At 49.8% G+C, this 13,824-nt stretch overlaps 1 protein-coding gene across 1 annotated transcript in view; it reads left to right on the forward strand.

Moving 5' to 3' along the window:
* The window catches only part of myo16 (myosin XVI), a 118,687-nt gene extending 108,796 nt beyond the window's left edge, over nt 1-9,891 (forward strand). The window contains exons 31-34 of the mRNA XM_031577904.2: nt 1-371; nt 766-2,007; nt 8,208-8,360; nt 9,737-9,891. The exon at nt 1-371 is cut by the window's left edge and continues 6 nt beyond it. Coding sequence (XP_031433764.2) covers nt 1-371; nt 766-2,007; nt 8,208-8,360; nt 9,737-9,891 — 1,921 coding nt within the window. The remainder of the gene's footprint in view (nt 372-765; nt 2,008-8,207; nt 8,361-9,736) is intronic.
* The last annotated feature ends 3,933 nt before the right edge of the window (nt 9,892-13,824 follow it).

Consider the following 13,824-nt stretch of genomic DNA (forward strand, 5'->3'; position numbering starts at 1 on the left):
GGAGAAGTGCGGCCGTGTGAACGACGTCGCCGGCAGCCGAGTCGCCCGGCACTTTCGCTCCAGCTCCGTGCCGCTCCCCCTGCAAGTGGACAACTTGGTATATTCCGCCGGCGGCTCCTCTATGAAACCGGCCCTGCAGTCCATGGGCCACGCAAGCGAGGAGGGGGGCAGCGGAGTCGGAGGGATGTCGTCTCCGCGGAAACAGCCGCCCCCCAAGCCCAAGCGGGATCCCAACACGCGTCTGAGCGCGTCCTACGAGGCGGTGAGCGCGGGGCTGTCCATCGCGCCCAAAGATAGCCCTGCTGACGGCTGCCAGGCGTCCCCCGCAGGAAGCCCTCCCAAAACACAGCTGTCCCCCTCCGACCTCTCCAGTATGTGCAACACATATAAATACACACACACATATAAACACACTCACACAAACAAATACATAAATATAAATATAGGTTAGATTTATACCATTAGCATTTCTATCTGATACACAACTACTGACCTGCAAGCCTTACTTTATCTAACAGGGACATTTCTGTATTAGTTAGGATGCTCATTTAGATTTAGAAAAAAGAAATAGGAATTCATTAAATGATAAGTAAATGAATTATTCATTTTCAATTATGATAAGTTTAGAAGGTGTTTAAATGTAAAATATGTATCTTTATTGTGCGAGGTCATTAAGCTTTAGTCTTTAGACTGTCACAGGGTTCCTCTTGAGTGGGACAGTGGGGATTGTAATGCCTCTCTCCTGTCCTTCGCTCTTCTCAGCAGACCTGTCCAAACCGCGGCCGCACAGCGACGACTACAGCACCATGAAGAAGATCCCCCCGCCCAAGCCCAAGCGCAGCCCCAACACCAAGCTGACGGGCTCCTACGAGGAGATCCCGGGCGCGCCCCTGCAGCGTCCCACCGACATGAAGCTGGCCTGCCTGGCCCGCGCCGGGCACCACCACCACCACGGCCTGGGCACCATTCAGCGGACGGCCTCCATGGACGGGCCCCACTCTGCGGCCACGCTCAGCCTGTACCGCTGCCCCGACGACGAGGACGTCTACATCGAGATGGTGGGCACCTCGCAGGCCCTTGGCGGCCAGCCCGAGACGGACAGCCCGGAGATGGGAGAAGCCGTCTACGAGGAGATGAAGTACTTCCTGCCCGAGGAGGGTGGGTCGGTGGTGGCGTCGGCGGCGGGTCCCGTAGCCCAGCCTCTGGCGGTCCGGCCCGAGACCCTAGAGCCTCTGGTCCATGCGCTGGATGCCAAGAGGGCATCTGGGGCCGGGTGTGGAGTGGGGTCGGCCGAGCAGGTGGCCAAGCAGGGCGCCAAAGATGGGGCCTCGTGCGACATCCCGGCACCCTTCCCCAACCTGCTCCCTCACCGGCCCCCGCTGCTGGTGTTCCCCCCATCGCCGGTCACATGCTCCCCGGCCTCGGACGAGTCGCCACTCACGCCGCTGGAGGTGAAGAAGCTGCCCGTGTTCGAGACCAACCTCAACTTCAGCCAGGACGGCAGCAGCCCCCTCTCCCCTCAGTATGCCCGCCAGAGAGCCGACTCCTCCCCGAGCCTCTCTGTCCTCATGCCCGATAGGTCCACGCCGCCCTTGACTCCTCCCCCGGCCCCGGCTCCGCCAATAGGAACCATTCTCCCGCCGGCTCCGCCTCCTCCGCCTTACAGGCCACCGTCCCACTTCCCATTCCCGCCCGAGCCGTGCTTCATGTCCATGACCCGGGGCCACAGCGGTTCCGTGGACACCTCCTGCAGCACCACCCCTCCGCCCATGTCCGCCGGCGTCGGCCTTGGCGGCGGGGGGAAGCCCCCGTACTCCCCGGTGAAGGGGGGCCCGTCGGCCCGACCCGAGCCCCGGAGGGCCCACTCCTGCTCATCGTCGCCGCTGCTCTTCAACCCGGCCAACGGGCGCCCGCTAACCAGCCCGCTGGACGAGCTCAACACGCTATTCAGCTCCGGGCGCCACCTGCTGCGCAAGTCCTCCACCAGACGCAAGGTCCGCGACGCCGGTAAGCAGATGCGTGAGGGTGGGTGGAGGCGGGTGAGGGGCAGATGTGGTCTGTGGATGTACAGTATGTGTGACATCATGTCTGGTCATTTTTAATGTTATATTTATATACCATACTGTGTATGTAGTGGGCATGTACATTACCCCCTACTGATGAAGCCCATTTCCAGTATGACACAAGCGTCTACAGTCATAATTTATCCCAAATATACCCGCCCTTACCGTATGGTGTTATGATCTTATTAGCAGGAGACTGATTTGCTTATATCAAGAACCTGGCTTAAAGTACACAAAACATACTGCAAAGTAGGTCAGACCAAAATTTGTTTAACCGTTACCTCATTTGGGGCAGCAGTCCACTGAAATGTGAGTATGAGATAATGATTGATGCAGATCTACTTAGAACACAATGTTTTGTACAACGTCTCCTCGAGTCCTCGCAGTGTTAATTTGGGTCTTTGAGATGTGTTTTGTTGTTTGTTTTTGTTTTTGTTGTTTTTTTTATTTGCTGCACGTTGCTGCAATCATCCTCCTCTTTCCCTGACTGTGGGAACTAAACATCGCTGCGTCGAAAAGAATCAAGTCATCAGCTGGTCGAACCCAAACCTCACTACCAAACCATTAGAAATCCATGAAGTTAGTCACGGCGTCGAAATAGCACTTGACTGTTCCCAACATCTGTTTTAGGAGAGTGGTGTAACCACACAATTTCTGTAACATCCCACACACACACACACACACACACACACACACACACACACACACACACACACACACACACACACACACACACACACACACACACACACACATTCTTACATAGTTTTACTTCAGGAAATATTCCTCAAGATCCATTTCCCTAGTCTATTTAAGGACAGTGTTTATGAATGTGGTTTGTGGATATCTTTAACAGATAGTCATGGTCTACTGGTCCACCAGAACCATAGAGCCCTTATGTGTTTGAATGGGAGTCGCTTTCCTTGCAGGTCCAGTGAAAGTCATTGTATGCTGCACCCAAGTCAAATCCATGGCCTGGGTTACTTAGTTTCACTGAAACTGCAGCATTTACTGACATGGAGGCTGTGTGTTTGTGTTTGTGTGTCTGTTTGTTTGTTTGTCTGTTCATGTCTTTTTCAGTTCTTTCCCCCTTCCACTTTGCACAACCTACACACACACACACACACACACACACACACACACACACACACACACACACACACACACGTCTGATCATCCCACCCCCATAACCTTTGTTTTTAATTAAAAGCGCTTTAGCCCAATGCAGGGTCCATCACATAGATTTATGTGTGTGACTCCACCACGACCCTGACCACGCCTTGTTGTCCAACCTCCCACTCTGTGTGTCTGTGTGTGTGTGTGTGTGTGTGTGTGTGTGTGGGGGGGGGGGGGGTGTGTGTGTGTACAGTATAGCTTCGCAACCTTTGCCTCTCTGTAATCATTCATTCGGAGAACACAGGTCAACCCCCATTCGAATACTGAGTGTATGCATGTGTATGTTAGTGTTTGTGTGTGTGTGTGTGTCTGTGTGTGTGTCTGTGTGTGTCTCTCGGTGTCCGTAAAGTGATTTATTGGCAGTGTTAGATCTCTCTTTTGCCAAATGGGTACGGTCTCCACCCGTCTTTCTCCCCTTGTAACATAAAGCCAAACAAACCAACTCAAACCCCTTTCCCCTTATCTATGGGCCACCCTGGACACCTCATAGACCACACCCTGCCCCTTCTCACCCCCCAGTCCCCACCCTCCACTCCCCTACCCCCACCACCTATCCGCGTGCGTGCCCTTGGGCGGCTGATGGGGGGACGCTAACGCTAGCTGGGGGTTAACTGCCGTGGTAAGCATGAGGGGCGCAGGGGCTCCCGCTCTTCGCAGGCCTGGCGCGCTGGCCGTTCATTTACATGGGTGACCTTTAGCGGACGAGAGCGTGGGGGTTTATGGCTCCGTCGCTAACGCAGCGCTAATGCCGAGGTCAGGGGTCCGGATCACTCCGGGAGCACATTTATTTTATCGCTCGCCATGCCAGGGGAAACAATGACCATCAATTCGAAAAAGGGGGACAGAGTTTGATGGCTTGTTTTCCCAGGAGCACCTTGAAAAGGTTCTTTGTATAGAACCACAAAAGGTTCCAGATGAAATCTTGGTGATATTATGTGATATTTATAACTTATAAAGGTCCTTTAGTTCAAGGCACAGATGACATGGGAGTCTGTTGGATGGTGGTTTCAACAAGCAAAGTGCTAACAGGCTTTCCTCCTGTGAGACCTGCTTGCGTAGCATTTTAACCGATGGCTATTGTCTCATCATTAAACTGAGAAAGGTTAATAGCTGTTGTAGTCCAGATTGCAATATGTCTTTTTTTATGGTGGCCCCCAAATTTATAAGAAGTCTGATAATGGCTACGTTCACAGTAGCAACTACATCAACTATAGCAACTATAACGTTGATGAATACAGCTTACCCAAGACGAGTAAATACAATTTAGCTGACCCTTGCTTCTCTGTCTTTCCCAGAGGAGAATCCATAAAAGAGCTAGCGCCTGCAATGAGTACAGCTGAGTGAAATAGATGGATATATCCATTATGACGAAAGAGAGTTTAATCATTTTTATTATTTTTTATTCATTTGTCACCTGAAGTATTATTATCCATGCTGGACCCGAAAATATGACCCTAGCCAGGCTTACATGAGCTGAAAGGAAGGTTCCAGGCATGCATCTTTAATGTCATTAATGTCCTCATGGGAATAGCTGTCTTGCAGAGGACCGGCTTTTCATCCTATAGACGATCATTCTATATACTGTGCATGCATGTCTTGTTGTCACTAGCTAAGGACATGATGCTAAAATGTGGTAATGTTCTGGACTTCAAGGCCTTGTAAATCCTAACTGGAGATGCCCATCCCTGCTAACATCACTCATGTTTTCTAGGCCATTTTATGACCAGGGATATTTTTATAGCCTCTCGGCCTCCATTTTCATGTAGAAAGGCTTCACCCTCACAGTGAATGAATTCCTGGCTATCATTTTCAGCTACTACTCCATAACCCACCAAATAAATACATCGCAACTTTCAGGTCCCGTGGGGAAACTGCTGAAGCAACAACACAGGCCATATATGTTTTATGAGGTGCCATTATTTTAAGTCTGGTCTTTCAACCCCCCCAGGCCCTCAGTGCACTGGTTCACAGGGAAAAGGGAAAGATGCTCTCACCAATCAGCGTCTACTGTGCACACACATCTTGTCTTCGGTGAAGCCTGTCATGTATATGGTATTGTCGAGTAGGGAGCTGGCTAATGCAACATGTCAATAAGACAATGTCATTCCTATTCATGGGGAGGGTGTTAGCATTAAAGCAGACAGACACATTCATGTACCATCGCTGAGCCACAGGGTGACGTGAAGGGGCCACCTTTACTCTCTCCTCCCCCCATCTCACCCCGATCTCTCTCTCTCTCTCTCTCTCTCTCTCCTCTCTCTCTCTCTCTCTCTCTCTCTCTCTCTCTCTCTCTCTTTCTCCTTTCTTCTCGATTCAATCCTCTGCCCCTCCCCGGTGGAGGAGCCATAAAGGGTATTAGCACCTAATGCATTAATATTGCATCAGGCGGAGATGATGTGCCCATGAAATTTTAAACAACACATTCTCCTGCTCCCTTTGACGAGTGTGGATCATTCCAGGCAAGCATGCCAATGATACCTGGGGGAGAAAATGGCCTCTCAGATTTGTTTCTGTGCGCCATGGGGTTGGGGACGTGTGTGTGTGTGCAAGAGAAAGAGAATGAGAGGGAATATTTGTGTGTGTGTGTGTGTGTGTGTGTGTGTGTGTGTGTGTGTGTGTGTGTGTGTGTGTGTGTGTGTGTGTGTGTGTGTGTGTGTGTGTGTGTGTGTGTGTGTGTGTGTGTGTTGGGGGATTTCTACATCAGAGTCCCTATGCGGATTTAGAGGGCATGGGGTGAATCATGTCATCCTTCTGAAACAAATAAAATCAAAATTCTAGGAACCAGCTTGAAACTTGCTCTACGGCCATGACACGCGTCTCCCAAACCCTAAATGGCCGTTCTCCTGGAACCCTCCCACGATTGGCAGGAGGAAATAAGCCCTCCAGACTGCTGCCATAAGCCCCAGATGAGGAATGGTAGTGGGTTGGGGTTGGGTGTGTGTGTGTGTGTGTGTGTGTGTGTGTGTGTTGGGAGGGGGGTGGGGTATGTGGCAGTGCTGTGGTTGCCATAGCCCAGATTCAGTTGCGCCATTATTAATGAAGCATCTTGTCAGTCGGCGTGAGTGACAGCGGCTCTATGGAGAGCAGACACTCTAGGATGTGGCCCTGGTCTCCAGTGTTAACCCCACGAGCCCCAGACAAAAGGCTCTCCCATCATATGGTTTATGGAGCTTCAGCCCTGTAATCTGATCCACTGTGGCACAGGCACACACTCAGAGGCCATCAGAACAGGAAGTGATGGAGTGCACTGGAACGCAAAGAATTATTATTTTATTTTATTTATTATCTTATTATTAACTGCAGAAGGTGGAGATTTGAGGATGTCCCTGAAGCCATTCTGTGATATCTGTTCCTCTGAGAGTTCTGTTATAATTCTTCAGGTTCATTAATGAGAGAGAGAAAAAGAGAGAAAGAGAGAGAGAGTGAGAGAGAGAGGGGCTGACAGAGAGTGAGTGACAGTGAGGAGAGAAAAGCGAGAGAGGTGTTTGTGTCACTGAGAGGGAACATTCTGTCTCCGTCTGTCATCACTCATACCCAATAAAGACGAGAGGACATCAGCGTGCTGTCCTGTACATATAAGGAGCTTGTTTCTCTTTCTTCTCTCACTGCACAGAGGAAAGGCCGCTACGATAGACACCTTCAGTAGTGAAGTGGTCGGACACTGAGTGGAATGTAGGGAATTTATTTGAAATGACGGACTAAAAAGGCAAACGCTCTCCGCCGATAAACAGTCAAAGCAAGTATTTGAGGCCCATGAAGTCATAGTCACAGCCAGCCATCAAGGGGCTCTTCCTAGAAAACAGAGCCGTTATGGAAACAGGCAACGCGTGACAGCCGGTGGCTTTAGCATTTCAGTGCCAAGAAGGTGTGTGTGTGTGTGTGTGTGTGTGTGTGTGTGTGTGCGTGCGCTTGTGTGTGCGTGTGACCTTTGTGTCTATATCCGACTGTGTGGCGGCAAGATCCAAGCCATGCCCTGGATGCCAGAGGGGCTTAAGGGGGCACAGACCATTTCCGTTCCCTTTCTCACAACTTACCCGCCCTCCCAACCACTCACTCACACACACACACACACACTCACACACACACACACACACATACAAACACACACACACACACACACACACACACTGACCACAAGACCACTCAATGCTGCTGTCGTCATTGCCACCCTCTTGGCCATTCAGACGGAAGGCATTCGGAGAGGGAGGCAGCTGGCCCTCTGATGGGGGAAACGTGAGTGGTGGGGCCCCTGTGGCGTGAGGGGTCTGGCAGGTGCTAACTCCCTGAATTCCAGAAGTTTCCGGACCGCTGGCTGGGTCATCCCCCATCCATCCCACCACCCCAAAAGTGTTCCCCACCAAAGAGCCAGGTCAGCCAGGACCGCTCACATGGAACATTCCCAGGAGATTGCGTGTGGGGGTCTGGGTGGGAACATGTTTGTGTGTGTGTGTGTGTGTGTGTGTGTGTGTGTGTGTGTATGTAAACAGGAAGTCTCCCTTGCAGGAGTACTGCATATCTCTAATAATCTCTATATATTTTTGCCATTTTACAATATTCCTCATTTTGGACTGCCAAATATCTCATCAACAGTACAATTAACACACAAATTGTTATTGTTTTACATAAATCAATTAACATAATACTTCATAAATGTCATATAAATGAATGTACATATGTTTATCTTTGACTTGTCTTTAGTTGACCGGTATATTTATTTATCTATTGGTCATTTCTGTTTAAATTGTAATGCTGGATGAAGGTAGGGCACCACACACTGATAATACTTTTGCATTGGACTGTAGATGACAGGACATCTCATCACCCTCATGACATTGTCCCAATGCTTTATATGGAGTGCTGTTACACTGACTGACACCAATGTCCAGAGCAACGCTGTCCCCTCCTCTCTCTGTGTTAAGTCCGCTGTGGAGTTTATGTTGCATTTTTGCCTGTCTCCTCTTTTCCCAGGATTCAACTCCAACATCAACGTGCCGGGGCGTGAGGACCAGGGCCCCACCTCTCTGTCTCCACAGCTCCAGGACAAGAATGCCAACACCCACAACCACTGCCCTAACTCCCCCAGCCCTGCGCCCGTTGAGAACGGCAACCAGCTGTCCAATGGTAACCTCCGCCTCAGACCTGCCATGCGTTAGAGACCTTCGTAATGCACTACCTCCAAACTTAAATACTATTCAGCTGGAATAGCATGCATGTGTTTGGTGTATCTGACACTAGAGTTGTGTCCTTTATTCTCCAGGCTAGAGTGGAATGGTTCCGCGTTACCATGGGAACACCAATGCTGGTGTGAACATATGAAATAATACAAATCTCAGCTTGTTTCTCATGCATTTGATTTAGGGACATGCCTCAAAGGGCCTGTGTTGCAATTATTTGGGGGAGAGGGGATTAATTCACTTGTTCAACTCACAACCACAATGTTATTGGTTACTGCAGCATACCATATAAGGTGTGTTTAGTGTAGTGAGACCCAGGCTCCCATTGCTGTTGATTTCAGCTGTGCTGAGGCCAGTTCTTCATGTTCTGAACAAGCTGAGTTTGAATCATCCTTAAAGCGTCCACTTTCATAAGTCTCTTACACACACACACACACACACACACACTCACCAACAACACCCCGCCCCACACACACACACACACACACTCACACACACAGTCACATCGTCAGACCTTGGCCTGAATGGAAATTAATTGCTGTGGTGCTGACAGTCGTATCAATTATTCATGTTCATGAGAAATAAACAGATTAATTACGGAGCACCGTCATCGTCGCTGTTGGTGTGGAAGAGTGGCCTGCCCCCGGCCTTCGCGCCGCAGGGACACTTGTTTACCGGAGGGAGAGCACACACACGCCAGCTCTCTACACGACCAGCCCACCGTTTAACCTTGGAGTGACCCTGAGATTCAGAAGAGAGGGGGAGGAGGCATGGGGGGTGGGGAGAGAGAGAGAGAGAGAGAGAAGAGAGAGGGAGAGAAAGAGATGGGGAGGAACAGAGGAGAAAGTGAACGGGAAGCTTCAGTGGATGGATGGAGGCAGATAGAGAGAGAGAGAGAGAGAGAGAGAGAGAGAGAGAGAGAGAGAGAGAGAAATAAAGTAAGATGACCCAGAGAGAAGATGGCAGAACTGATGGGAGATGTCCTAGAAGCTGTCACCAAGCTGACCCCAGGTCAGGGATTATGGTGAAGGGCTCTGCAGTACCGCAACGTGTTTTTCATTTCCTAAGGAACTAAAGATTCACTTTTATTCTCCCCCTGTATCTATCTACCTCTAACTGTCTGTCTGTCTGTCTACCTGTCTGTCTGTCTGTCTGTCTGTTTTTCTTCTGTATCAATTCACTGCAATATCCTTTATTGGCATGACCATTTAAAGGTACATTGTGTTGCCAAAGCATAAAACACTCACTGTGTGTGTGTGTGTGTGTGTGTGTGTGTGTGTGTGTGTGTGTGTGTGTGTGTGTGTGTGTGTGTGTGTCTTTCAGGGTCGTTAGAGGATGAGGGACACCCCAAGTCAAATGGCTCCAGTGCCACATTACAGCACAGACACTTGGACAGCCATCATACTCAGGTAAACATGCAAACCCCCCTCCAGCACACAGACACACACACACAGACACACACCCACAGCACAGAGTAATCAGGGATAATGGAGGTGAAAGACCTCCCTTTGGAGGGGTTGTGCCTTGCTCGCACCAAAACAAAGCACTCTGCCAAATGAAATGTGACCTTTCAAGCCAGCAGAGCAGTGGCTCAAGTTCACAGTGGAGAGCGCTTCAGGCTAATGCCCGTGCAGCCTCGACAGCCCCCTCAACAGCACACACACACACACACACACACACACACACACACACACACACACACATCCCAGCACACCAGCTACAAACACACACAGCCTCCCCTGCACCTCAACAGCACACACACACACATCCCAGCACACCAGCTACAAACACACACAGCCTCCCCTGCACCTCAACAGCACACACACACACACACACACCTACACACACACACACACATCCCAGCCCACCAGCTACAAACACACACAGCCTCCCCTGCACCTCAACAGCACACACACACACACACACACATCCTAGCACACCAGCTACAAACACACAGCCTCTGTCACTCTGTCAGTGTGGAAATAAGATGCTGAGTGGAATATCTACAGTGGCCTTTCATGAGAGTTTTATGCAATTAGGATGGGCAGAGAGGGTAAATGGAAGGACACACCATTCCACATATTTGGGATGCAGTGCAAGGGGGTGTGGGTGGTGGAGGAGTGTGTTTTCTGGGGGTGACCAGACTGGTGTGTTTCTGCCGTGACGTGTCTCTCTCTCTCTGGTGCGGAGAGGAGAGGAGAGGAGAGGAGAGGAGCGGAGGGCTCATGCCGGTAAGCTGTAAGCTGAGGAGCAGCGGTGCGGCAGGCTCCAGTTTCACAAATGGAGATTCTCTGTGGGCCCTGCCAGGAGCAGGATGAAGGATTCCCCATATAATCTCTCCTCGGCGTCTGGGACGTGGGGCTTGGCCTATGAAAGCTTAATGAGGATGGAGTTCTCTCTCTCTCTTTCTCTCTCTCGCTCTCTCTCTCTCTGTTTCTCCGGCTATCTTTTGCTTTCTCTTTATTGCACTCTATCTCACTCTCCCCCTCCTATCTCATGTTTTTGTTCTTTCACTTTCTCTCTCGCTCTCTCACTTGTTTTTCTCCGTCTCTACGTCTGTGTCTTTTTCACAGTGTAATAGATAGAGGCTCATAGTGCTGCCCCACGTCTAGAATGCACACATACATACATGCGCCCGGCGCGTCATTGACTAATCTTTCTTGCAATTTTGCTGTGTTCTTTTTCAGTTTTTTTTGTTTTGTTTATTTTGTCATGTTCACCTTCACACACAAACACACACACACACATAACAACATATATAGGTAATTCCAAATCTATACACATTATTTGTTTAAAAAAAAAAAAAAAAAAAAAACATCTAACAAGCAAGCCTGAGTGAGCTGTCTTCTCTCAAATGGGTTGAATGGAAATTAAAGTGTAAGCCTCGCGGCTAATCAAACCCCCAAAGAACTAACGAAAGAGGACCATGGAGTCACAGCCCCTGAATAGAGAGCTTGTAGAGACCACACACTGGGGCCTCACTCGGGGGGGGGGGCTACAACTGAACTCTCTGACCAGCCATTTATGACGTGCAGAGCAGGATATGAATTACCGCCTTTCGTGGAAAAAGCTACTAGCGGCTCACGGTGCAGGTATGTGACGTGTCGGGGGGGGGGGGGGGGGGGGGAGGGAATGCGGTTGACAGGTGTCCATGGGTCAGTCATGTCCCAAACTGTCATCTCCCTGGGAGTGGGAAAGGAACGAGACGGAGGTAGTCGTGTCTGGATCTGGTGCAGGACAGAGTGATGGCAGCGAGTGGGGATTATGTGAGAAGCATATATGCTATGGTGAGATTAATGGCTAGACAGAGAGTCTATGAAATGCTAACATGCAGCTAAGCTAGATGAAGCTTATCCTGTGACCAGAGAGAGAGAGAGAGAGAGAGAGAGGACGGTGTTTAAATTCATGGAGAGTCGCCACGTCCTTACTTTGACACGCATGTCGCTGTGTTCATACATGCATGATTATACTTGCTTAATTACCTGCACACGTGGATAGAGACCTGAACTCGCATAATTAAAGGTGTTCATGATGTCTCTGCCTGTGTGAAGTTAATAATATTCCTTTTAATCATGGTCTTGTTTACCTTGAGTATTTGTATAGGGACCAAGTGGACAGTGCATGAAACTTGAATGGTTATGTACTGACATGTCTCCACAGAAATAGCCCCATTCTGGCAAAGCTGATATCTGAGAATGGTTGTTTGCTGTTGACTGTTCTCTCCCTTGTACGTTGCTTTGGACAAAAGCGTCTGCTAAATGTAAATGAAAAAAAAAAGCCAATAACCAAAGAATTGTCTTGAAGGCTAAGTAATCTCCCTTTAAACAGACCTTCCAAAGAGCCATTAAAATTAGCTATTTTTCTATTGTACCCTTAACTCTTAATATCTATTTCAGTGCAGCATTTATACATTGCTCCTGAACATTAAATGGCTACCCCTTAGGGCCTGTTAGCTGAGCTCCAGAACACATTATATATGCTTTTCAATTACATTCAACAAAAGCCTTTTGATGCCAGAGGTGCAGCCTGCAATGGTTAGATCTTTCCTAGAAAGATTTCAGGATCAGGTTCCATGTTCTGGGGGGGGGGCATTTACATACGCAGGGGCTCTATCCGACGGGTCAATTTGGGGATTAACCCGTATCGTTTGCCCCGGGACAGATAGCGACGTGGATCCAGAGATAATGGATGTCGGCGGCTTCAGACCCCAGACATGGGGGGCCGCTCAGCTGGCGCTCACATGACGCTCCGCCAGTGGCCTCGCCGCCCCGTGTCTCCACCCGATCCACAGGCTCCGAGTCTGGCCCGCCAGCGCCATCATTAAACTAATGAATGGCTGGAGAGAGAGGGAGGGATGGAAAGGGGGAGGGAGAGGGAGGGAGAGGGTGGGTGAGGTGGGTAGAGAGAGAGAGAGAGCGAAAGAGAGAGAAGCTGGAGAGATGGGGAGAGAGATAGAATGAGAGAGGGTGAGGTGGGTAGAGACAGAGAGAGGGGGAAAGAGAGAGCGAGAGAGGGAGGGAGAAGGAGAGTGGTTGTGTAACCAACTCATAACATCCACCTTACATAATATCTTTTTCCCCGTTTCACTCTGTGTTGCTCAATGCAAAACAGGTGGGGGGCGAGGGTGTGTGTGTGGTGGTGGTTGTGGTGGGGGGGGGGGGGGATGTTGAAAAAAAGACACCACAACACTAGTGTTAGATGTTCCACTTCCCCATTTTGATCTGATTTCCCTTTGATTCCATATTTTCATACAGTGCTCACTTCCTCATTACAGTAAAAGACTCTCTCTCACACAGCTGCCTGTTTCGCTCACCCCCCTCACACACACACACACACACGCACGCACGCACCCACACACACACACACACACACACTTACGCACACACATTGTTTAGAGCCATCTGTTGAGGATTCAGGATGTACTAAAAATGAGTGTTTGTTCCTTTTTTGGCACATTTGTTCTCATTTCTTTGGTGGGCTGGAAGTGGTGTCTGAAGCGCTCCGCCGGCGACACCCGAGCCTCCCTCTGCTCATGGGACACTCAATGCTCAGGGGGGTTTGGGTTACAGGATTGGATTTTACACACACACACACACACACACACACACACACACACACACATCTACCTCTGCTTAGTCACATGATACATGGCCAAGGTCATGTGATGGCACTGAAAGCAGGAAGTGTAGAAACTGTAGTGGGGTGGGCCAAGTTGGTTGGGAGTTGGGGCGCCACTGCTGTTGCTGGTGGGTACGCTCAAGCATCCGCCTTGCTCTTTAAATAAAGCTTCAATTATTCAAATAGGCTATGAAATATTCACAGGTACAGAATCAACCCCCACCCCTCCACCCCCACCCCTCTCCACCCCCACCCACATAGCGGGGGAGTAATCTAAATGGAGTTGGACGCTG

The sequence above is a fragment of the Clupea harengus genome, chromosome 2 (assembly GCF_900700415.2).
Source record: "Clupea harengus chromosome 2, Ch_v2.0.2, whole genome shotgun sequence".
In the NCBI taxonomy this organism is placed as follows: Eukaryota; Metazoa; Chordata; class Actinopteri; order Clupeiformes; family Clupeidae; genus Clupea; species Clupea harengus.